The 25,310-nt window shown below is 39.7% G+C and overlaps 1 protein-coding gene and 1 long non-coding RNA gene across 2 annotated transcripts in view; one reads left to right on the top strand and one right to left on the bottom strand.

The window, feature by feature from the left end:
- Positions 1-1,514: 1,514 nt before the first annotated feature.
- On the bottom strand, positions 1,515-3,695 carry sox18 (SRY-box transcription factor 18). Its single transcript, XM_072277119.1, has 2 exons — positions 3,306-3,695; positions 1,515-2,863 (listed from the first exon to the last, which is right to left on the bottom strand). The coding sequence occupies exons 1-2, from the start codon at positions 3,583-3,585 to the stop codon at positions 2,010-2,012; spliced, it is 1,134 nt and encodes a 377-aa protein (XP_072133220.1). The 5' UTR covers positions 3,586-3,695; the 3' UTR covers positions 1,515-2,009.
- Positions 3,696-4,237: 542 nt separating this feature from the next.
- The window catches only part of LOC140208431 (uncharacterized), a 28,597-nt gene continuing 7,524 nt past the window's right edge, over positions 4,238-25,310 (top strand). The window contains exon 1 of the long non-coding RNA XR_011888774.1: positions 4,238-4,281. This is a non-coding gene — a long non-coding RNA (uncharacterized lncRNA). The remainder of the gene's footprint in view (positions 4,282-25,310) is intronic.

Below are 25,310 nucleotides of genomic sequence, written 5' to 3'. Positions count from 1 at the left end.
GATTATCATTGATTAATAGATCAGTAACAATAATTATGGACTTTTTAAGGTAAAAGTATGAGACCTGTTGCTCATTTACTTGCATTAATTGTTTTACTATGAATAAAAGTACAAGAGAGACAGATTGAAATAAATGAAGCATTTTAGAAAATTCATTCAAAAATGATTAATATTAATCTTTTAAAAAGATTGTTGAAAACTCACATCATTTCTGAATAGTATTGTTAGTTAATCATTTACTATCCAAATATTGATGTGTACACCAGGTTGGCAAGGATTTCATAAACTTATCATCCAACGTCATATGTTCTCATAAACGCCTAGCTGGTACAGAGCTGGTGTGATTCGTTTCCTGTGAATACATCTCACTGCTCTCAGGTGTAAAAAATCATTCGCTGCTTCATCATGTACAATTTTATTAGGAGTAGGGTTTAAAGAATTGTGGGCAGCACTATGTGTCATGTGAGAACAAAATAATTGTCCATGCCATTTTGGGCACGCATGCCATAGGTTCACCATCTCTTCTCTTTTCCAATTTATGTACCTGTCAAAGACCTTAAAACTGTTAATGCAACCTGCGTCAACCTCATCTTTTGGCAGCTCATTGCATGTACTGAACCCCCTCCGGGTGAAAAAAGTTGCTCGTTAGGTTCCTGTTAAATCTCTCTCCTCTCACCTTAAACCTATGCTGTCTAGTTCTTGAAGGACTGTGCATAGTGACCTTCCCTATGTCCCTCATGAGTTTATGCACTGCTATATGATCACCTCTCATTATCCTATATTGCAGTGAAGAGTCTTAACTCACTCAGCCTCTCTTCATAACTCAGTTCCTCGAGTCTGGACTCAGTCACTCGAGTTCTGATGGTCCTGAGGAATTGTTGTTCAAGCAAATTGCACAGGTTGCCTTATGTTTATCTCATAAAGCTATTTTAAAATAAAAGAAATTGGTCTAAACTTAAAGTCATTACTGAGACAAATTAAGAAGCCTTAGAGTTTGGAGAAAGTGAGATAGATATATAAATTGATGTTAGCTAACTTTTGTTTACTATTTTAACTCTTTTAAGTATGAATATTTGTGATCTTCCATCACTCATGAAGGACAATTCTGTCTTGTTTGAAAGAGTATTATTAAGACCCTGATACTGGACATTATTCTTTTAGGGTATCATATGTAAGCAACATAAGGCATGGGCAAAAGACTAGAGAAAGGACAGAGTTTCAGGATTCTGATAAAAATCAGACTCCCAACAAGGTACTTGTCATGAATCACAGAAGCTAACACAGAACCTTTAAAATTAGTACGTTTACAGGAAAGAAATGGATGATTTTGGGAGGAATATTTGTGCATTAAACCTTTTTTTGCTTGAAGGCAATCTCGATCTTTAGATAGTGAGCAAATGCGGGATCAGGTGTGTTCAAGTATAGACAATTATCGAAGCAACTTACATACTGAAAGTTTTGTTAAATAACAGAATTTATTAACAGATTTACAAAATCCAATTACAACATAAAAACATTATTTATAAAAGTGAGACTTTGTTAGAATTATACACTGAATGTTAGCAGTAAAAAGTTTTTAAAGCGCCAAAATATCGTGGTATATCCACCAAAAGCTGAAACGAAAGTTCAAAAAAATCTCAACATTTACATTTCCATTTGGATTTTAAACTAATGTAGTCCGATCATATTTTATACGTGTTGCTACATAATGGCTTACAAAAAATTATTCCGTTTTGTTATAATCTCTGACGGATACATGTTAGCTTTTAGTATTAATTCGTTTCAGACACCGAAAATGCCCTTATCATTTGTTTTACAACCAGTCACTCGTTACTTTCGGGTTCATTTTATTAACCCCTTTCCTGAATCGGAACTCAACCAGTGATTTCCGCACATTTCAGTTGAAATAGAAAGAAATATGTGACTGCAATAACAGTTTAATGACTCCTTAAAAAAAGATGTACTGAGAATTAACCATCACGGGAATTTAACAGTTTGAGTGCAGCGAGTTAGCCAGTAAGACATGCGCTGTAATAGACAGCATTGCTGGCGTCCGACAGAACCGAGATGAAGCTACTTTCCTCGCATGCGGACACACCTCTAGGGTTCAGTTTCGACAGAGAGACGTGAAAGGTTTGTGCAGAGGTGTCCGGACGAGTCCTTGCCAGATTTAAATATTGGTCAAACTCACTACGATCAACATCTGTCCAAAACTCAGACGGACCAAAGTGCTCCACAGAATCAATGCGTTGCGCCTCGGGGGGAGGTGAGAGCTGCCCCAGGTGAGCAGAAATGCTGCCCTGACCTCCAGGGCACAACTGGCTGTAATAGAGATGTTGTGGATTCCTAACCAACTCACCCACGTTGGCAGAGATTTGGTCTGGGTAGGACAAGGCATCTGTCTTCTCTCTACTGTAATCTATGTGATGAGGGTAGTTTCCGAAGGAAATATTACAGTCGTCCTGCGCCTGTGACGGAAAGAACACTGGATCCAACACGTCCAAGGGAGACATCTCGGGAGTAGGCAAGCCATAGTTCTCGAACTCCGAACCCAGTCCATGCAAATCTCTGTAGTGACTAAGCGAAGGGAGTTGATGTTGGCCGGAGGATCTTCCCTGGTGTTGATTCCTGGTGAAGTTGTCGCCGCTAACTCCCTGATTGGTTCTGAGAACGGTGCCATGATTCCGAGGCAGGTTGTGCGCCAGAAGACTGGTCTCCATTCGTTTGACTTTTTTACTCTGTTTCTTCCTGCGTGGTCGATATTTGTAGTTGGGGTGATCTTGCAAGTGTTGAACTCGGAGTCGCTCAGCCTCTTCCACGAATGGGCGCTTCTCTTCAAATGGAAGCGATTTCCATGACTGCCCTGCAGAATCAGAGAGAGAGAGAAAAAACAATTCATTCACTTTATCTTGAGTGTAATATAGTACACCGAGTATAGGTTAATTAACTGTAAATGATAACTGATTGAGTTAGAAACAAATATTTAGATAAATAATCTAATTATAGCAACTTGTCATAACACCACCCTGGGAAAAGTAGATTTTTTTTCTAATGGAGACTGGTTTGTTTACATTTCTGACACCATGCCGGCTTTTTACCAAGTCTGTTGAGATCACACACTAATCCTGAAGTTAATTTTTAACTTCGCAACATGTTATCAAATTTGCGCATTTTGAATGTAGCTGTTGCTTTACCAGACAGCATAAAGCGAAAGTAACCATAGTGTTTCTTCAATATCTTCCTCGCTATAATACATCTTCATTGTGCTTGCGCCCCAATGGTCAAAATACAATGTCTTTGCTTACCAAGCATTTTACTTAGTACTGCATTGTGGAGATCGGGATTTTGTTGAGCCAGCCTTTTACGCTCGTCCTTTGCCCACACCATGAAAGCGTTCATAGGGCGTCTGATCCGCGATTCCGAGTCGCCTTTCCCCTCCACTTTACTCGTGGGTTGAGCAGACGCAAGACCGGTTTGAGAGACAGGGCTCTCGGACTGAGCCCATGGAGAAACGGCCGTGTCCAAGCCAGAGCCTCCAGGCGGCGAATCCTCTACACAACAATATTCGGCCTCAGAAATACTCATTCCAGCCAAAACACTTTTATCTGACCGTTTATAGCGAGCTGCTTTCAACAAGGCGGATTACTTAAACAATCACAACCTTCAAATCTTAACAACTTCTGTTCTTGGCTCATCTGTTCCAGCAGCAGATATACAGGAGCAGCACCAATCAGAAATCAGGAGGCGTGATTTCACCAAGCAAACATTAAAAACAAGGCACAGCAAGGCGGAGGTTTCACCAACAAACCAATGAATGCTGGTTAATATTTTTCTAGGCGGCTTTTTGGGTAATGCGATTCTCACGAACTCGCATGCTGAGTAACTAATACAAATCATCACTGCGTTCAGAAGTTGATTTCCATCAAACAAATGCGCAGGTTTCTGTAAAAATAACAACTGTGAGTGGTTTCAGATTTAAGACCATAAGTTATGAAATTGTAAATTCATATAACAGAGCGTAGATCAAACTGAGAAATGGGAAATTAGCAGTATAAATAATGCTGATCAAATAACTAGGACACTCAGGTATTACAACGAAGGGACGTCTGAGACCCTTAAAAGTACTTGTAGTCTCCAAGTAGTCTCTAGTTCTGTGACATTTGCAAACCGGATGGTTAGTTGGCTCAGTAGATTATCTTTGACCTTGTAAAGTGCTATCAAGTCATAACAAAGGAGAGCTAAAACAACGAGGTTGCATTTTCAAGGAAGCCACCAATTCAGGTACCATAGCATTTTTATCGGATTTGTCTGTGGAGACACTTAAGAAAATTATTCTTAATAAATTTAACGGATTAATTGGAGGACATCCTCAGATTGTAGGTTGCTGGTGTAGGAAAGTAGGACCTGTCCTGCTTTTCTTCAATTCTTTCCCATATATTACATAAATTAAATCACCATTTCCAAACACGCGGGGGGGGGGGTACGTTTGAAGGCTATTTCCCGCTAAAACCCTAAATTTGAAAAGTAATAATAATCTGTTTTGGGGGAAAATTTGAAGGAGCAATATTAATTAGAACGCCAAGATACCACGTGATATTTTGTGACTCCCTGTGTGAGGTTCAGTTTTGTAAAACAGAGAAGTTTCATCCTAAATTTGTGCTTAATTGAGCAAAAACGTTAGAATAAATCTAAGTAGAGAGCTTGCTTTTGTTCAGGTGGGTGGAAGATTCTTTTCGCCTTTAGCATCTTAAGCATTACATTTTAAAACAAATGCAATCAAATACTCATCTGGCCAAATGTTTTCAAGAGTAGGAAAGGGCAGGTGCTCCTGCAAAACTCTGAGAATAGTCATGTTGTCTTTAAAAGTAGAAATCTCGAATTTAAGCATATCAATTTTATATTATGCCGTTCAGTTCCGTACTGGAACAGGCAAATCCAAAATGTGCCATGTGTCCATTCAAGGACTCATTCGAGACTATTAATCTATCCTCTATACAGAAACGTTGTCTACTGACGCATATAATTGAATTAGATTATCCATTCATTCGGATGTTGGTGTCATTACCTAGATATCGCTATGTGCTTTGCTGGGACCTGAATTGGGTGATAAAATAATTCCACCCAATTGCATGTATATGATATATATTTTTTTAATTTCATTGATTTTTGTGTAACTTGGCTCTTTCTTCTCAGTTAAGGTAATTGTAAATAAAGAAGGTGCACAGATGTTGATTTAACCACTTCAGTTGAAATATTTGTCTGACCTTTTATCGATACCAGCTATATCGGTGCATTGAAAGGTCGTTCCAAAAAATAGTGAGGCGAAAGGCAGTTTATAATTAAATGCTATTTAAAAGTTCGAGGGAACTCTCCACCACACACATCTAAGCAGGCCTTATCTCACCACAGGACCGGTGGAACATCTAGTCAATTTGGGATTATGTGATCAAATCCTATATCGAAGTTTGAATCTACAACCTTCTGACTCAGTGGTATCAACAAATGTCGTGATAAAGAGTTAAAACATTAAAAGTTGCCGTTCTGAACTTCAGTCTCAACACTGTTCGATTGAGGAGTTAGGACATGCTAATCTTTTTTTTAGAAATAGAACCTCTTTCAGCGTTTCTGCGATGTCCTCTGCGAAATGTATATTTGCAGCGCAGTTCTTCAAAGCAGCTTCCGGTCAGTTTAAAATAGGAAGGTCTGCTGAGATAGAGTGGAATGTATTTTTTTTAACTCTGTTCGGAAATTTATTTGTATTGCATATATATTTGTAGTTATTTTATATCTTACATCCAAAGGAGTAAAAATCTATATGACAACGTTTTCTAAATATTGTTGACATACCCATTTAAAATAAATATCCATTTTCGCGACAATGATTAAACTACGCGATCAGTAGATTTCTACATTATGATTATGTAGTTCAGGTAAAATTGAACAAGACATATCTTATTTTCTCCTCGACTGCTTTACAACTTTGGCAAATTAGTGGGGTTTTTTTACAAATTATACACCGAATAGTAATAGAACATTGCGTTCAAGAGAAGCCACATTTGGCGGCGGGGGTGGGGGGGGGGGGTTGGGAATGAAGCGAGACTGTCACAAGAGTTACGCTCTGATAAAGAGAAACTGATTATGAATGGGATCTTAAAAATTGTCAGACGAAAGGGTGACATTATCTTAAGGACAAATAATGTTGCCTTTTAGTCGTCAGTTAATATTTATCGCATTTAATAGGAAATACTAAAACTAAGTAGTTTAAATGCAGAATATTCGATGGATTTACAACTAGTTACAACAAGTAACTGATGTAAGTCCTGTTAATTTCCTCTCAAAGATTTCATTCCACCTTTTCAGAAATTATTTACCAATATGCTAGCTCCTACTAAGATAAAGTATACTCATAAAATTGTAAAAAATGATTTAAAAGTAAAATATTCTGCACAAATAACTGATGCGGGAAATTCCATAATATATAGCCAAAATTATACAGTTATTACATTTGTAGTTCTTAGAGAAATAAACCTTTATTGATATCAGCAACTATTGTACTGAACAATTATTCGATGGATTTAATACTACGAAATGTGTACTAAAGATGCAGAATTATATAAAGGACAATCAAATAATATTTCGTCATAATTGTGTATGTTTTCGTACACAATGGCTGTAAGTCAAAATTAATTCCTGGTTTTACGGGAATTTAAACTTGAAACATCTCTGAATTGATTACGAACTGCGCTGTACAATTAGTTTAATTCCCCAGATTGTTGGAGGCAGTTTACATAACTGCACCTAAGTGGAACTACCTTGCGTGCAAACCTTGGGTGCAACTATTAAGACGGGGCGAATACCGGTTCCAAAAAAATGTTTGTATAGCGCAAAGGCTTTAAACAGGAACGACGTGCCAACCCCCCGCTAGGACATCTATTACTATGTCGGTGATAATATGGCGTGCCGGCTGCTCATCTCACTGTGTGCATCAAATAAAATATGCCTAACCTCTCGACAACTAACACCAGTAAATTTCGCTGCCGATCCAGGAACCAAGTGAGCTGAACCATAGAACAATTTCTGGTCTACGTCAGCACTGAGGAGCTGAGCTCGGCTCCATTTAAAGCAAGCTCATAATTACACTTGTCAAACATGCCAACATATCACATCTTCTAGTTTAAACCTACCCTCTCTTGAATTAAAATTCAAGTGTCCTTTAAACAAGGATAATCTCCAGCATAGATTGTTCCACCCTCCTATGCTGCAGGGGTAAACATGAATGTAACTGGTAGTGTAAAAGGCAATCACATTAAGCATAAAGTAAATGTTACTAACCAAATATCACCAGTTATTTGTCTGAATGTATGGCACCTCTAACTATTTCTTGCATCAAGTTTCAGGTTTTGGGTCACTCTTTATTCTCATACATTCTATTTTACACCAAGAAGCTTTCACTTAGAGAAGCATATTTTATGGGTGCTTAGTGTCTACCCCAGAATAAGGTTTATACAAACAAGATATTCCAGTTTGATTAAGCACTGGCATCCAACCAGACACCCTGTTCACAAAAATGTACAGCAAATGGATTCAATCCAGCTATGTACCATTAATACAGTCCCCCATTGATAGACTGTGCCATCAAACAACACTCACACTCCATTAACCAGCTCACCAATTCTCCATTCAGGTTGCACTCGGCCTGAGTCCTTGTCACAGCTGCAAACATGGACCAAAGCGCTGACTTCCAGAGCTGAGTTAAGACTGACAACTCCTGGCATCAAAGCTGCATTTGATTGAATGTGTGTTAAAGAAGTAATGTTGTAACTCAAATGCGAGCATCAATGGGAAATCACTTCAGTGCTTAGGGTCACTCCTCACATGATAAAAGATAGTTGTGGCTATTAAAGGTCAATCATTCCAGCACCAGCCCTGGAGATTCTCAACAGTGTTCTAAGCCCAAATATCTTCACTAACTTTGTTAACAATCTTCCTTTTATCATAAAGTCATAAATACTTGCCAATGATTGCAGCACATTTAATTACGTTCAGAACTCCTTTGCAAATGAAGCTTTTCACGCCAACTTGCACGAAGAACTAGGCACTAAGCAGGTAAGGACTAGTAAGTGGTAAGTAGACGTCATGCCTCTAAAGGCAACAAAATGTCTGTTCTGCACCATTTATTTATTGTTGCTGGGTCTATCCAAAAGCGTCTTAAGAGTAAAAATTCAAAAGAATACCTCATCACCATCTTCTCAAGGGCATTTAGGGATGGGTAATAAATGCAATCTTAGTCAGCAACACACATCTTGAAAATTACTTGATGCCACAAAAGAGAGTTTGTCCACTTACCTTTGACATTCAAAGGCACTACCATCTTCAAGTGTTCCATCATCAATATCCTCAAGACAACTATTGAACAAAAGCTGAACTGGAGCAGCCATATACTTACTGTCGCTACAAGTATAGGCCATAGCATCTTTACCTCCATTGAGGTACAGCATTGTGTTTTCCATTATCTACAGTATAGCACTCAACAGAAACAAAATGAAATGCTCTCCATTTATCAGTTAAGTGCAGGTCCAAAAATATTTTAAAAACTCAATACCTCCTACAACAAAGCACTCCTTCATGGTGACACTCCATTCACCACCCTATACACTCTTCTCTTCACCAGTGAAGCACCATGCTGAAGATACTCACCTAGACTACTAAGATAGCACTTCATAAAGTAGAATCTCTACTGACAAGAAGGACAAGTGCAGTAAGTCATAGAAACAGTATCACCCACGGAATCCCCTAAAGGCCGTGCACTGTGCTCATTTGGAAGTGCTAGGCATTGCTTCACTGAATCAAAATTCTATAGTTCCATAACCAACTGCCTTGCAGGAATACCATTCCCAGAAGGATTGCAGCTGTTCTCAGAGGTGGCTTATTGTCACCTGCTAAAGGGCAATTAAGATGGGCAATAAATGTTGCCCTAACCGGCAACACTTCCCTCCAGAGAACTGGAATACATTGTCAACAACATACTGTACATTATGGAATACACTGCAATATGGGCATGCTATGTTGATACCAGAGGCATGGTGACACTTGCAGGCTGCCCCCAGCACAATCCTCAGACTGTGATGGTCATTGATGCAGAACAATGCAATTCACTGTATGTTTCAATGTTTCAATGTACATCTGACAAATAAATCTAATCTTTTCTTTTATATTACCTAATGGTATACCATCTAGATTATGGTATACCATAATGTAGTTAAAGAAAATACCCCCCTTGACTGTTTTTTCTTTGGTTCATTTGCAAAGCAGATGCAAGTGGTATCTTGTTTACACTTGCAGATCTCAATTACAAATGATGTAAAATTAGGAAGAATATACAACACAGAACTAAGCCTTCATCCCCAATAGTCTATGATAAAAAATAACTTGCTGCCTCCTCCCATTCCATCTACTTCACCACACATAGTAAGTCTATCTTTATTTTCCCTTTTGTCCTCTATATTTTTGCAATTTCCTTTTGAAAATACTATCAGTGGCCACAAAGTACCTCCTGTGTATGTTTGTGGTCCTCTGCTGCAGAGGCCTATCCACTTTACAGTTCAAAGTTGCTGGTGAACGCAGCAGGCCAGGCAGCATCTGTAGGAAGAGGTACAGTCGACGAGATCCTGACGAAGGGTCTCGGCCTGAAACGTCGACTGCACCTCTTCCTACAGATGCTGCCTGGCCTGCTGCGTTCACCAGCAACTTTGATGTGTGTTGCTTGAATTTCCAGCATCTGCAGAATTCCTGTTGTTTGCACTTTACAGTTCGGCAGGTTGTATGTTCAGAGATACTCTAATGAATACCACTGTTATGATGTACAGTTACTTTAGTTACTGTCACCTTCCTGTCTCCTCTGACATTTTTTGCCCACAGAAATTGCCGCTTACTGTATTTTTTTTTTGATTTTTGTACCATTCTCCATATACTCTAGAAACTGCTGAGGTCCCAGGAGATCAACAGTTCCTGAGATTCTCAAACCACAGTCACATGGAATGGATAGTAATTCCACAGTCAAAGTCACCTTGATCACATTTCTTCCCATCAGTAGATGTTTGGTCTGAATAACTACTGAACTTCTTGACATGTTTGTATGCTTTTATACATTGAGTTGTTGCCACATGATTGGCTGATTAGGTATGTGCATTAACAGGTGTACCTATTAAAGTGGCCACTGAGTGTATGTTTTAATTTTAGAAGTAGTGTAACATTGTCTGAAGATTTATCAAAGCAATAAATACTTCACTGCTTATAAAATGATTGCAGCATTTCCCAGTGAGCCTTTGCTAGGGGTTTCATCGCTTACTTCTTTTAGTATATGGTAGACAACATATACTATGCTGAAACAAATCCCAGAGTAGTATATGGTGACATATATGTACATTGATAATAAATTCACTTTGAACTTTTATGGAATATATTTTATGGCGTCGCCAGCAAAAATATTTTGATTAAGCCTATAGATTATCAACTGTGCTCCTCAGCTACCTCGTGTGATAATGAAGTTCATATTCTACCCACTTTATAAATTCCTCTTGAATTGTTTGTTGGATATGTTAGTAAATTTCTTGGTTACTAATTATTGATTCTAACATGAAATAATCCTTCTTCACTACTACATAAATCATCACACTATTTGTGGAAAACAGCTGAAACAGCAGGTTGGAAATATCTGATCCCCAAACAGAAATGCTGGAAGAACTCAGCCAGTCAGGCAGCATCTACAGAAATTGAAAGATTAATAATTCAGGCCAATGACCCTGCTTCAGAACTAAGTGGAGTGGAGGATTTACAGTTTTCATTGCAGAGCTGGGGGGAAGGGGGTCATTCAGTTTGTTCCAGGGTATCACTAGAATTCAAATACAAGAGCTTTGGAATTCCTGTCCAAGTGATTAAAATTTAATTTAAGAAATACAGGTAGGAATGTTCAGGTCCAGCTGTGTTTAACACTGTCTATGCATTTTTCAGAGTTTTCTGGACATGTATCAACTACAAATTGTTCTGCTTCAGGGTTCTTGCATAACTTCAGTCTGGAGCTGGTTTAGGCCCCAACTATCAAATTACTGAACAATTTACTTTCTCTGCTAAGTGAGAATTGTCTTCTAAAGTTACAGTGTATACCTTTCTGCTTTGTTGAGGCTAACACCAGTGCAAATGCACTATGAAATTATTGATAAGAGGGACTAAATCATATTCTAATTTGTCTTTTTCTTCCTTAAAGCTGAACTTTAATGATTTGAAACCCATCCAAATACAGATGACTCAGAGTTTGAATAAAACAGGTGGAGACACAGTTCCATAGAAACTAAGAAAGATTAATAGAAACAATCAAGTCGAGAAGTTCTGAGCTTGAAGCAATATTAGATTAAATCCAAGATTCATAACTCTGATAAAAACAGGTTATGCTACAGAACCTTCTCCATCAGATAAAAATGAGGGGAAAGGCCATGTATAGGACTTTGCTTATCCACGTTTAGGACTCGGTGCTAACTACTGCTATTACCATTACTATTGTTGCTAGTTTTATTTCATTTCACTTCCTGCTCCACCCTTCCCATTTTAAAGACTACTAAAAATACTCTTCAATGCCCATCCAGTCTCCAGTAAGTTTGTAGAATGTAAGTTTGTAGTTTGTAAGTTTGTAGAACAGTCAACACACATGAAATGCTGAAGACCTGAAGAACAGTCTCAATCTAAAATGTTGACTGTTTACTGCTTTTCCATAGATGCTGCTTGACTTGTCGAGTTCCTCCTGCATTTTGTGTGTGTTGCATTAGGTTCCCAGCATCTGCAGACTTCTCATATTTATGTAGAAAGTAACATCTCATTTGTGAACCTGAAGTTGATAAGGAAGACACAGCAAGTCTTAAAGCAGACATTGATAGGTTCTTGTTTGGACATGGCATCAAAGGTTATGGGGGGGGGGGGGCGGGGAAAGCCAGGAATGAGGGTTGAGGAGGAGAAAAAAAAAGGATCAGCCATGAGTGAATGGCGGACCAGACTCGATGGACGAGATGGTCTAATTCTGCTCCTTTGTCTTACAGTCTTATGGATTAATAAACAAATCTTTGTTTACTTCAGTAATACTTTAAATGGTTCAAATAGTTCAATTTAATATCAGATAATGTATACTGTATACATCTTGAAGTTCTTACTCTTTGCAGACATCAATGAAACAAGAAATCCCATAGAATGTATGATAGAAAACATTAGAACGGCGAAGACCCCTCTCCCCTCCCAACACACAGACAGCTCCAGAAGCCTCGACCTTCCCCCTCTGCTCACCTGCACCAGCAGAAGCACCAACCCCTCACCCCTACTATGTAAGCAGTAGTCAGAGTCCCCAAAGAGACCTTGGTCTAGAGTCCATCAAAAACTACAGTCTATAACCAACCACTTTGGTATCTCCTGCAACAATGAGAGCAGAGACCAGCAACTCACTGTTCTGATGTGAGAGGGATCGCTTGAGTACAGAGACACATACCTCCTACTGTCTCAGCGTTTCAGACCCCACGATGCTTCAATCAACAAAATCAGCGAGCAAATCATTTACTGGGCTGCTCTCTGAAGGTGCGCGTCTTCCAGGCTTTTCCTGGAGATAGTGAAGTGCCAGGCCGCACAGCCGACCCGAAGATCTACTGCATGCAAAGGACTGTAGTTTTTGCTATAGATTATGGACTCCAGCAGATGCTTGAAAAGAAAAGAAAGACATAAGAGAAGAAGAATAAGATGTTTTGTGGATGAACTGGAAGAAGTCTCTAGAGTCCACTGGAGCCATCTTTCTGAGCTCCTCCTCCACCTTATTTGATCAGCACATATAATAAATAAGAAACAAATCTTTAAGCTTCAGTTTAGTGATAAAAAATTTTATTGATGTGTTTGCAAAGTTATTTTTAATAATATTATTTTAAGACACCTCCAACAGGAAAGGATATGTTCTCACAATTTTATTTTAAGTACTTGCAGAATTCTTAGTAAGTACCGTAGTCTCCTTTTCCACGTGGGATCCTGTGTTATGTATGTGAAATTCATATAAAATAATCTGTAATCTTAAAAGTGGTGACCATAAAATTATACAGGTTGAGCACCCCCAAGCACCCAATGCTTGGGGCCAGAAGTATTTTGGATTTTGTTTTTTTTGGATTTTGCAATACTTGTATTTATATAATGAAAAACCTTGGGAATGGGATCCAAGTCTAAACATAAAATCCATTTACATCACATATACAGTTCTATATAATATTTTTAATAACAATTACTACCTTGGCTGCACAGATGGCCAGCCGGTTTCTGTTTGGCATTGCCATAATTTCTGACTCTGAATTTATGTGCTACAGGTAAGCAGTCTTTGTCTAACACTTTGGTATCACACATATGTACTGATGCACCCAATCAGCATATTAGATTTTCATAAGTAACAATCTTGGTAAACTCATCAATGATTTTCTCTGCTGCTTTGTGATCAGCAGATGCTTTATCACCACAAATCTTTAAAAATTTAATGCCCTGTCTTCTCTTAAATTTCTGCAACCAGCCTGCTGAATATTCACATTTACCTTCAATTTTTAGTTCATTATGATAGACCTTTGCTTGCTTCATGATCAGCATAACATTAAGTGGCATATGATAACTCCGACGCTGACGAATCCACTCTTTCAATATATGATAGAGATTTTTATTTTTTGTTTTATGCAGTGTTTTTCTATTTTTCATTAATTTCTCTTCATGCCTCAACAGCATGAGCCTCAACCTATAGCATTCACATCTATGGTGATGAAGTGCTTTGGGAGGGTGGTCATGGCTAGAATCAACACCTGTCTCAGGAAGGACCTGGACCTTCTGCAATTTGCCTATTGCCACAAAAGATCTACAGCATACGTGATCTCAATGGCTCTTCACACAGCAGTGGATCACCTGGACAATGCAAATACCTAAGTCAGGCTGCTGTTTATTGACTACAGCTCAGCATTTAACACCATCTCTCCTACAGTCCTGCTTGAAAAACTACAGAACCTAGTCCTCTGTAGCTCCCTCTGCAACTGGATCCCCGACTTGCTAACCGGAAGACCACACTCTCTGCAGATTGGAAACAACATCTCCATCTCGCTGACAATTAACACTGGCATTCCACAGAGTGTGTGCTTAGCTCTCTGCATTGCTCTCTCGACACTCATGATTGTGTGGCTAGGCATAGCTCAAATGCCATCTATAAATTTGCTGATAATGCAACCATAGTTGGCAGAATTTCAGATGGTGATGAAAGGGTGTACAGGAGCGAAATATACCAATTAGTTGAGTGGTGTCTCAGCAACAACCTTGCACTCAACGTCAGCAAGACCAAAGAGCTGATTCTGGACTTTAGGAAGCATAAGACGAGGGAACACAAACCAATCCTCAAAGAGGAATCAGAAGTGGAGAGAGTGAGAAATTTCAAGTTTCTTGGTGTCAGTATCTCCGAGGACCTAACCTGGACGCAACATATATGCAGCTATAAAGAAGGCAAGACAGCGGCTATATCTTATGAGGAGTTTGAGGAGATTTGATTTGTCAATTAAAACACTCAAAATCGACAAATATACTGTGACTGGATGCATCACAGTATATTTATAGATTTATAAATTGGGGGGGAGGTGTGCGGGGTGGACTACCAAACAAGATCAAAATAAACTGCAGAAACTTGTAAAATTTGTCAGATTCCGATTCATCATGGGTACTAGCCTCCATAGTAATGATGGTGGTGTCCATCATTAAGGATCTCCAACACCCAGGACATGCACGCTTCACACTGTTACCATCGGGAAGGAGATACAGAAGCCTGATGGCAGACACTCACTGATTCAGGAACAGCTTCCTTCTTCCCCTCTGCAATCTGGTTTCTAAATGAATATTGAACCCATGAACACTACCTCACCACTTTTTATTTCTGTATTTTTTTGCATTACTTATTTTAACTTAACTATTTAATAGTTATCTATATAATGTAACTCATTTTTTCCCCCTATTTATTTATCATGTATTTGAAACAAGGCAGTGAATTTGTGGCACAGATCAGTACCAAGGCATATGATTTAGTGGCCATTACAGACACCTGGTTGCAAGGTGGAGATAACTGGGAATTAAATATCAGGTAATATGGAAGGATAGGCATGAAGGCAGAGGAGGTGGAGGGGCGCTTTTGATTAGGGACAAAATCAGGGCGATCGTGAGAGACGATATAAGATCTACGGAGCAGAATGCTGAGTCCATCTGGGTAGAGATTAAGAATAGAAAAAGGGGAAAAAAATCACTGGTGGAAGTTGTCTATAGGCCACCTAATAAAAATATTGCAGTGGCAGAGGCGATTAACCAAGAAATAACTGAAGCTTGTAAGAACAGAATGGCAGTTGTCATGGGGGATTTTAACTTCCACATAGATTGGGTGAATCAGGTTGGTCAAGAAAGTCCTGAGGAGGACTCCATAGAATGTATCCATGATGGCTTTCTTGAGCAGCATGTTAGTGAACCGACAAAGGGAAAATGCTATCTTAGATCTAGCCCTGGGCAATGAGACAGGTAAGATTAACGATCTTGTAGTCAGGGATCCTCTTGGAAAGAGTGATCATAGTATGATTGAATTTCACATTCAGATAGAGGATGAAATAGTTATATCTAAAACTAGTGTATTATGCTTGTACAAGGGAGACAACAATGGGATGAGGGAGGAGTTGGCTAATGTGGATTGGGAGCACAGGCTATTTGGTAGGACAGTTGAGGAACAGTGGAGTACTTTCAAAGAGATTTTTCACAGTGCTCAGCAAGGTCAGTAAGTGTGGGGAGAGCCAGCCTTGGATAACTAAGGAAATAAAAGATAGTATCAAATTCAGAGCTCATGCGTACAAAGTCACAAAGAGTAGTGGAAGACTGGAGGATTGGGAAGACTTTAAAAAGCAACAAAGAACAACTAAACAACAGGAATTCTGCAGATGCTGGAAATTCAAGCAACACACATCAAAGTTGCTGGTGAACGCAGCAGGCCAGGCCGCATCTCTAGGAAGAGGTACAGTCGACGTTTCAGGCCGCGACCCTTCGTCAGGACTAATTGAACTGAAGAACAACTAAACAAGAAATAAGGGAAGGAAGATAGAGTATGAAAGTAAATTAGCACAAAATATAAAAACAATAGGAAAAGTTTTTATAAATATATCAAGTGGAAAAGGGTGGCTAAAGTCAACATAGGTCCCTTGGAAGATGATAAGGGGAAATTGATATTGGGTAATAGGGAAATGGCTGAGGCATTGAATGACTATTTTGTGTTGGTCTTCACAGTGGAGGACATGTCTAATATGCCAAAGAAGGATGTTATGAACAAAATGGGAGATGAGGACCTCGATAAAATCACTGTCACTAACGAGATAGTGATGAGCAAACTAGAGGGCCTGAAGGTAGATAAGTCCCCTGGTCCTGGTGGGATGCATCCCAGGGTGCTGAAAGAATTGGCGGAGAATATAGTAGATGCATTGGTAATCATTTATCAAAACTCTCTAGACTCCGGGCAGGTCCCGGCGGATTCGAAGACAGCAAATGTCATACCACTTTTTAAAAGGATGTAGGCAAGAGACAGGCAACAATAGGCCAGTTAGCTTAACATCTGTTGTCGGGAGAATGCTTGAAGCTGTCATTAAGGAAGAAATAGCAAAGCATTTAGAAAGGAGTGGTTCCATTAGACAGACATAGCATGGATTCAGAAAGGGCAGGTCCTGTTTGACAAACTTACTGGAGTTCTTTGAGGACATAATGAGTACCGTGGATAGGGGAGAACAGGTGGATGCCGTATACTTGGATTTCCAGAAGGCATTCGATAAGGTGCCATACAAGAGACTTATAAATAAGGTACGTATGCATGGAGTCGGAAGAAGTGTATTGGCATGGATAGTGGATTAGTTAACCAACAGAAGGCAGAGAGTTGATATAAATGGGTGTTTCTCCGGTTGGCAGTCAGTGGTGAGTGGGGTGCCACAGGGGTCGCTGCTGGGCCCACAGCTGTTTACTATTTACATTGATGATTCGGAAGAGGGGACTGAGTGTAGCGTAGCAAAATTTGCTGATGACACTAAACTGAGTGGAAAAGCAAATTGTACAGATGATGTGGAGAGTCTGCAGAGGGATATAGATAGATTAAGTGAATGGGCCAAGGTCCGACAGATGGAATACAACGTTGGTAAATGTGAGATCATCCACTTTGGAAGGAATAATAGAAGAGCAGTTTATTATTTAAATGGTGAAAGATTGCAGCATGCTGTTGTGCAGAGGGACTTGGGAGTGCTTGTGCATGAATTCAAAAAGTTGGCTTGCAGGTACAACAGGTTACTAAGAAGACAAACGGAATGTTGGCCTTTATTGCTAGAGGGATTGAATACAAGAGCAGGGAGGTCATGAGGGATTGAATACAAGAGCAGGGAGGTCATGAGGGATTGAATACAAGAGCAGGGAGGTCATGCTGCAACTATACAGGGTACTGGTGAGGGCGCACCTAGAGTACTGTGTGCAATTCCGGTCTCCATACTTGAGGAAGGATATACTGGCTTTGGAAGCAGTACAGAGGAGGTTCACTACGTTGATTCCAGGGATGAAGGGGTTAACCAATGAGGAGAGATTCAGTCACCTGGGACTATACTCTCTGGAGTTCAGAAGAATGAGAGGGGATCTTATAGAAACATACAAAATTTTGAAAGGGATAGATAAAATAGACATAGAAAAGTTGTTTCCATTGGTAGGTGAGACTAGAATTAGGGGACATTGCCTCGAGATTCAGGGGAGAAGATTTAGGACAGAGATGAGGAGAAATTGTTTATCCCAGAGAGTGGTGAATCTGTGGAATTCTCTGCCCAGCGAAGCAGTTGAGGCTTCTTCACTAAATATATTTAAGTAACAGTTAGATAGGTTTTTGCAAAGTAAGGGAATTAAGGGTTACGGGGAAGAGGCAGGTAGATGGAGCTGAGTTTACGGACAGATCAGTCATGATCTTATTGAATGGTGGGGCAGGCTCGATGGACCGGATGGCCTACTCCTGCTCCTATTTCTTATATTCTTATGTTCTTATTTCATTGTACTGCTGCAGTAAAGTTAACAAATTCCACGACATATGCCAATGATATTAAATCTGACCCTGATTCTACGTATATGAGATCACATCATAAATTTCTGTGGTACACAGAGATCTGAGCATTGCCTGGAAACCTTCTAGCGCCTTGTGGAATTTTCCATTTGTGGTGTTGTGTCAGTGCTCAATAATAATTTTGGATTTCTGAAGTTTCTGGATTTTGGAATTTTGGATAAAGGGTGCTTCAACCTATGTAAAGTACTGTTTTTAGCATTTACAGTCTCTTTTGATTCACTATAAAATTACAGTTTACTTTGCAGAAACCTATCTGAATTATTTGTGATCTCAGGCTCAGGATTGATTCTTACCAGCTCTCCTATGATGCCTGGCAAGCTGTTTAGTGTATCATAACCACAATGTCAAAAGATGAAACGAGCTCAACATATCACCTGGGTACCAAATTTGGACATGACAGTACTCCCAGCCCAGATAATCTCTTAAAAGTATCTTGGGAGCAATATCTAAATTAGAAGAACTGAGCACACAGGCAAAATGCTGGAGGAACTCAGCAGGCCAGGCAGCATCAGTGGAAATGAGAAAACAATCAATGTTTCAGGCCAAAACCCTTCAGGCCTTGACATGAAACGTTGACTGTTTATACATTTCCATTGACGCTGTCTGACCTGCTGAGTTCCTCCAGCATTTTGTGTGTGTTGCTCTGATATTCCAGCAACTGCAGAATCTTTTGTTTTAGAAGAGCTGAGCCACAGACAAGCCATGAAATAGCCCAGCATAGACATACACAAAAATCTGCTTTAAATATAAAACACCAGGCTCATCCATCACTGTCCTTCCCTCTGTGTTGTCTTGCCAGAAATTGTGCTATGTAGATCACATGAAAGGAGTAACCCTGGAATCCTCAGCATTAACTCCAAACCCCATGAAGTGTCATGAAATCAGGACAAAGAGACTAACAATTTAAACCCCCCACTTCAGCTCATGAATCAATGCATCTCCTCTTCAAAAAATAATTGAAAGAATCACTATCAAATGTATTATGAGTCGTTGGCTTCAGTATTGTAGCACCAGCACTGACCAAGTTGGTTGAGCCTGAAGGATAGCTTATAGACTGGATCTGTCATTGAGTGAATCAAGAATCTATTTGATCTTGTCCTCCCCATATAATTCCTTCTATAATAACACTTGTGAGGGTGATCTCTTGCAGCCTTTGTGGAACCAAAGATCCTCATATCAAACATCCCCCATTGTGTTGTACGTTGTTTTAAAATGCAACAGATACATGGTCAGCACAACATTGTGGGCCAAAGGGCCTGTAATGCTCTGTAGATTTCTATGTTCTATGTTTGCTACTGAAAAGGTCTGGCAGTTCAAGCATAACATGCATGAAACAGCAGCAAAAGAAAAGAATTACGTAACAATCTGTAACCTTGTAGCTTTGTAAGTATCACACTCTACAATGCAATCAAGCCAGAAGAAGCTCAGAAAGATATCCCCAGGTATATCTAAATATGAGGTGCCAACCGGTAAACTGCATTTTCAAATAGAGCATGCAATGCACTGGTGATCTCATAAAAGATCAGATAAAAGTACTGGAGTCTGGCACTAATCTAGCTGTCAACGGTGATGGATAATTAAACCACTGACATGAGGAGGAGGCTTCAACAATGTTGCGATCTTCAGCAATTGCAGAGCAGAGTATTATGATCACACAGGAGTGTACAGTTGCAACACATGCAAAATGTTGAAGGAACTCAGCAGGTCAAGCAGCATCTCTGGAAATGAATAAACTGTCGATGTTTTGGGCCAAGATTCTTTGTCAGGACTGAGAAGGAAGGGGAAGACACCTGAAGAGGAAGTAGGCTAGCTGGAAGGCGATAGATGAAGCCAGGAGGGTGAGAAACATCAAGGAGAAGAATGAATCTGATAGGAGAAGAGAGTTGGCCATAGGAGAAAGGGAAGGAGGAAGGGACCCAGGGGGAAGTAATAGGCAGGTGAGGAGAGATAAAAGGTCAGAGTGGGGAACAGAGGAAGGGGTACAATTGTCTACCAGAAGGAGAAATTGATATTCATGCCATCAGGTTGGAGGTTACCTAAACGGAATGTAAGGTGTTGTTCCTTCACCCTGAGAGTGGCCTCATCTTGGCACAAGAGGAGGCCATGGACCGATATGTCAGAGTGGGAACTGGAATTGGAATTAAAATGTTTGGCCACTGGGAAGTTTCAGTTTTGGCTGATAGAGTGGATGGGTTTGACAAAGCGGTCCCCAATTTACAGCGGGTCTCACCAATGTACAGCAGGCCACATCAGAAGCACCGGATAGAATAGACTGCCTCAGCAGATTCAAAGATGAGGTGTTGCCTCACGTGGAAGGACTGTTTGGGGCCCTGAGTGGAGGTGAAGAAGGAGATGAATGAGCAGTTATAGCACCTAGGCTGCTTGTGGAGGTAATTGCCGAGAGACAAGTTAGTGGGGAGGTACAGTTGAACAAGGGAATCCCAGAGGGAGTGATCCCTGCAGAAAGCGGAGTGGGGGTGGGGAAGGTAAAGATATGTTTAGTGGTGGGATCACTTTGGAGATGGAGGAAGGTGTGTTGGATGTGGAGGCTCATGGGTTGGTGGATAAGAACAAGACCTCTATCACTGTTAAGATGGCGGGAAGATATGGTGAGCGTGGAAGATGTGGTGAGTGTGGATGTTCAGGACGTGGAGGAGATGTGGGTGAGGGCAGCATCAATAGTGGAGGAAGACAAACATCGTTCTTTGAAGAAGAAGGACATATCTGATGTCCTGGGAAGGAAAGCCGCATCCTGGGGACAGATGCGGTGAAGGGGAAGGAGGCTGAGAAAAGGGAATAGCAATTTTATAGGAGATACTGTGGGAAGAGGTAGAGTCAAGATAACCGTGGGAATCAGTAGGTTTATAAAAGATATTAGTTGACTGCTTGTCTCAGAGATGGAGACAGGGAGATCAAGAAAGGGGAGCGAGGAGTCAGAAATGGTGTAGTAGATGATCCATCTTAGAATCCTCCTGAGATCTCAGGCATTTCAATTCACATCACGTAACCAGCTGGGAGTGCTGGATAACACAAAGACTTTGGGATGAGATGACATCCCAGCTGTGATATTGAAAGTTATGCTAAGAAAAATGATTCAGTTCATGCCTACAGCCAAATTGTTCTGTATAATTACAACACTAGTCTAACAGACAACATGTACAATTGTGCGGTTTTGTTCTCATCACAAGACACAGGAACATTCAGTCTGGCTGACTGTGATTCAATCAGTCTTACTCACAGTAAAATATTGAAATGCATTGTAATTGTAATCAAGTAGCAGCTACTCTAAAGGAACGTTCTCAGCAGTACCCGTTTAGAATTTTATCAGGACCACATAGTTCCAGATCGACCACGGACAAAAGAGATGAGATGATCATGATTTCCTTTGATTTCATGGCAGCCTAGACCAAATGGGGCAATAGGGAGCCCAGTTAAAGGTGAAGTCAATGAACATGAAAACGAAATACTTTTATCATTGGAGTTATAATTGCTCAAAGAATACTGGCTATTGCAGGTCCTTATACGAGCCCCCCAGACCACATAATCTTTAGTTGCTTCAATTCTTCTATCATAAAGTCATTGGGAATGTTTGATAATGATTGCACTATATAAAGTTTCATTTGCAATTCTACGTAAAATGAACCAGTCCATGTATGCATGCAGCAAGACCTAGAAAATATACAGGCAAAGTCTAATAAAATTACAGAATTCCAGGAAGGATTCCTGACACAGCATGTGGACAATTAGAGGAGAGGCTATACTGAATCTTGTACTAGGTAATGAAATTGGATAGGTCATAGAACTTTATACATAGCTGCCTATGAGGTCAACAATGCACCAACCGAAAATGAACCAATTGGTTGTCCTTCCATACATTCGAAATATCTCAGAAATGACAGCCCGACTGCTCTGAACATAGGATTTCAGTCACACACAAGCCAACAGCAACATTGAGAAGATTACCTTGCAGACCAAAAGAATGAACCAAGCTATTAGACAATACCAATGTGGTCTAGAAAATCAATATGTGGACTGCAGCAAATATTGCATCAGCCAAACTGGGAGAAAACTATCCACAAGGATCCATGAAGATCCATTGACTGTAAAGTGACAAGATCAACTCTCCCTAGTCTCTACCCATGAAGATTGAGAAGGGCACAAATTCGACTGGCCATCTGTAAAAGTCATGGTGCATGTGAATACATGGCACGCGAGAGAATTCCTAGGGTTTTCCACAATCAATTCTGTAAAGAAACATGTTGATCTTGATCCTATTTATAAGCCACATAATTCCAGACCACAAGCAACAAAATTTGCTACAAAGCCAATCAGCGATGAGATTTTCTCCCTATGTCACAACTGAGTTTCCAAAATTATGTCCAATCAGCTAATTGAAAAGTCTATAAATGCTAAGCATTCCTAGGACACACCACAATCGAACGCACACTGACAAATTCTCCTTGTATGGTGACGAAACATTTGCAAGTAAATTGCCAAGGTAGGAGAACAACTCAACTCAACCAAGTCATAGAACTCTTGATAGCTGAGCATTTGGAAGATAGTGACCATGGCTGCTTGATCTTCAGTATGGCCATGCATAGGAGGAGTCAGCATAGGAAAGCATTCAGTTGGGAGAGGGCTGATTATAATGGAATTAGGCGGGAACTTCTGAACATAAATAGGGACCAGATGTTTTCGGGAAAATGCACAGAGGAAAACTTGCATAGGGTTTTGAATAGGTTTACTCCACTGAGACAGGGAAATGATGGTAGGGTGAAGGAATTATAGCTGACAAGAGATGTGCTGTGTCAGCAACTCATTTCCTCAGGATTATTGATTTATTTATTCATACTGTTTGTCTTTTTTCATACATTTTTTGTTTGTCAGCCTTTGTGTGTAGTTTTTCATTGATTCTATTGTATTTCTCTGTTCTGTTGTGAATGCTTGTAAGAAAATGAATCTCAAGGTAGTATATGGTGAAATACATGTATTTTGATGACAAAGTTACTTCGAACTTTGAACCCTAGCATATATAATTTGATAATAAATGTACTTTGAACTTTGAAATTTAAATAGTTATTCTTTCCACTGTTCGTTTCAAGGCTCTATTATGTGCCATCTTTAAAGTGAACTGCTGTAATTTACTTCAATTACTCTGACCATTCCTCCTAAACCCACAACCTTCCTCTCCAAGAGGACAAGAGCAGGAGACATTTGTGAGCACCACCACATTCAGGTTCCCCTCCAAATCACTCACAATCCTGACTTGGAAATATGATGCTACTCTTTTTTTTATTGCTGGATATAAATTCTAGAAGACTCTGCCAAGGATTTCACCAGGAGCACCCTGCTAAGGATTTCACTAGAAGGACAGTGGCTGTTCAAGAACGTGGCTCATTTTTGACAGTGAAGTATGCATCACAAAAGAATACATAAGACAAATATAACAGCAATGTTCTTGATTGGGAAATGTTTGCACAATGCTTTAATCCACTGTAGAAGGGCTTTCAATCTGGAATGTTGACTGTTTACTCTCCTCCATAGATGTTGCTTGACTTGTTGAGTTCCTCCAGCATTTTGTGTGGGTTGCTCAAGATTTCCAGCATCTGTAGAATCTCTTGTGTTTATGACAAATATTCTAAGTCAATCTGCAAAATGCATAATTGAGTATCAAGTAGCTAAATCAATGGAAATTGGCCTACAAAAAAAACCTAAATTATAAGCAATACTGAATTAGTATCTAACAGTCTTTTATTTGAACCTGGTGATCAAATAGTGGCTTTTTAAAAGAAATTTAGTCATAAGCAGTTAAACTATAGAACTTCAATGTCATAATTAATTCCATTCCCATTTGATAATGTGAAGTAGCCAAATCTTATTTCCTATCCAGCAATAACTTCTACTTTAAAATAGAATCTTCACGTACAAATTGTATTTGATTAGAATTGTCAAAATACAGATCACAGAGCTGTGTATGACCAATGACTTGTCATGGGATGCTGATTTGCATCCATAATAACTTGATTGGCTCTTCCTGGCACAATAGATTTCAAGGTGTGTTGACAGAAAGTGGTAGTCATGGTGAGTGTAAACTCAATCACAGCATGAAGAGCATGGCAGAGTGGTTTTCCTGACTTTAGAAACTGACATTTACAATCAGCTATTACCTGCATTTGCCCATTTGGATAAATTCAGCAAACTGCTAGAAAATGCACGTATAGCAGTTATGTATCACAAATCCGCGTGGGCACGTGGCCAAGTGGTTAAGGCATTGGACTAGTGACCTGAAGGTCATGAGTTCGAGCCCAGCCAAGGGAATGTGTTGTGTCCTTGAACAAGGCACTTAATCACACATTGCTCTGCGATGACACTGGTGCCAAGCTGTATGGGTCCTAATGCCCTTCCCTTGGACAACATTGGTGTCATGGAGAGGGGAGACTTGCAGCATGGGCAACTGCTGGTCTTCCACACAACCTTGCCCAGGCCTGCGCCCTGGAGAGTGAAGACTTTCCAAGCGCAGATCCATGGTCTCGCAAGACTAATGGATGCCTTTACTTTACTTTATCGCAAATCCTTTCCAAAGTTTAGACTACTTATAAATGTGAAGACATTTACAATAACATCATAGGCTCTATATTTTTAAAGAAGTAGAATTACAATTAATAGGATATATTCCATCAGATAAGCTGTTAATGAGTTATTACTTGTGAGGAGATATTTTGCTGTTTCAAAATTGCATGCAGATACATCAAATTTTTCATTTTGAAATAAGTGAAGCAGGAAACAGTTAAATGATAAAGAATAATGCTAATATATACAGACAAGAATAATTAAGTTAAAAAATAGCTTTCTTCATCCCATTGGGATTGAAATATCTACCTGAAAAGGATATCTCCAATTCAGATTTCTAGAACAATAATCTCTATTGTTAATGAAGTAGATTATTCATTTGGAACTCCTCTTGGGTCGGGGAGCTGGTGAGTTAATATAAGCTGCAACAACGTCAGCAACTGGATAAATTGAAAATAGCACTCATTGTCATCTTTTCCCTTCCTGGATATCAGCTGAGGAGACATCTGCAGAATCAAAATTCAGTACCAGCTGTATCTACTTG

Source organism: Mobula birostris, chromosome 2, assembly GCF_030028105.1.
Source record: "Mobula birostris isolate sMobBir1 chromosome 2, sMobBir1.hap1, whole genome shotgun sequence".
NCBI classification, from domain to species: domain Eukaryota; kingdom Metazoa; phylum Chordata; class Chondrichthyes; order Myliobatiformes; family Myliobatidae; genus Mobula; species Mobula birostris.
This window is presented reverse-complemented; position numbering and strand designations above follow the sequence as displayed.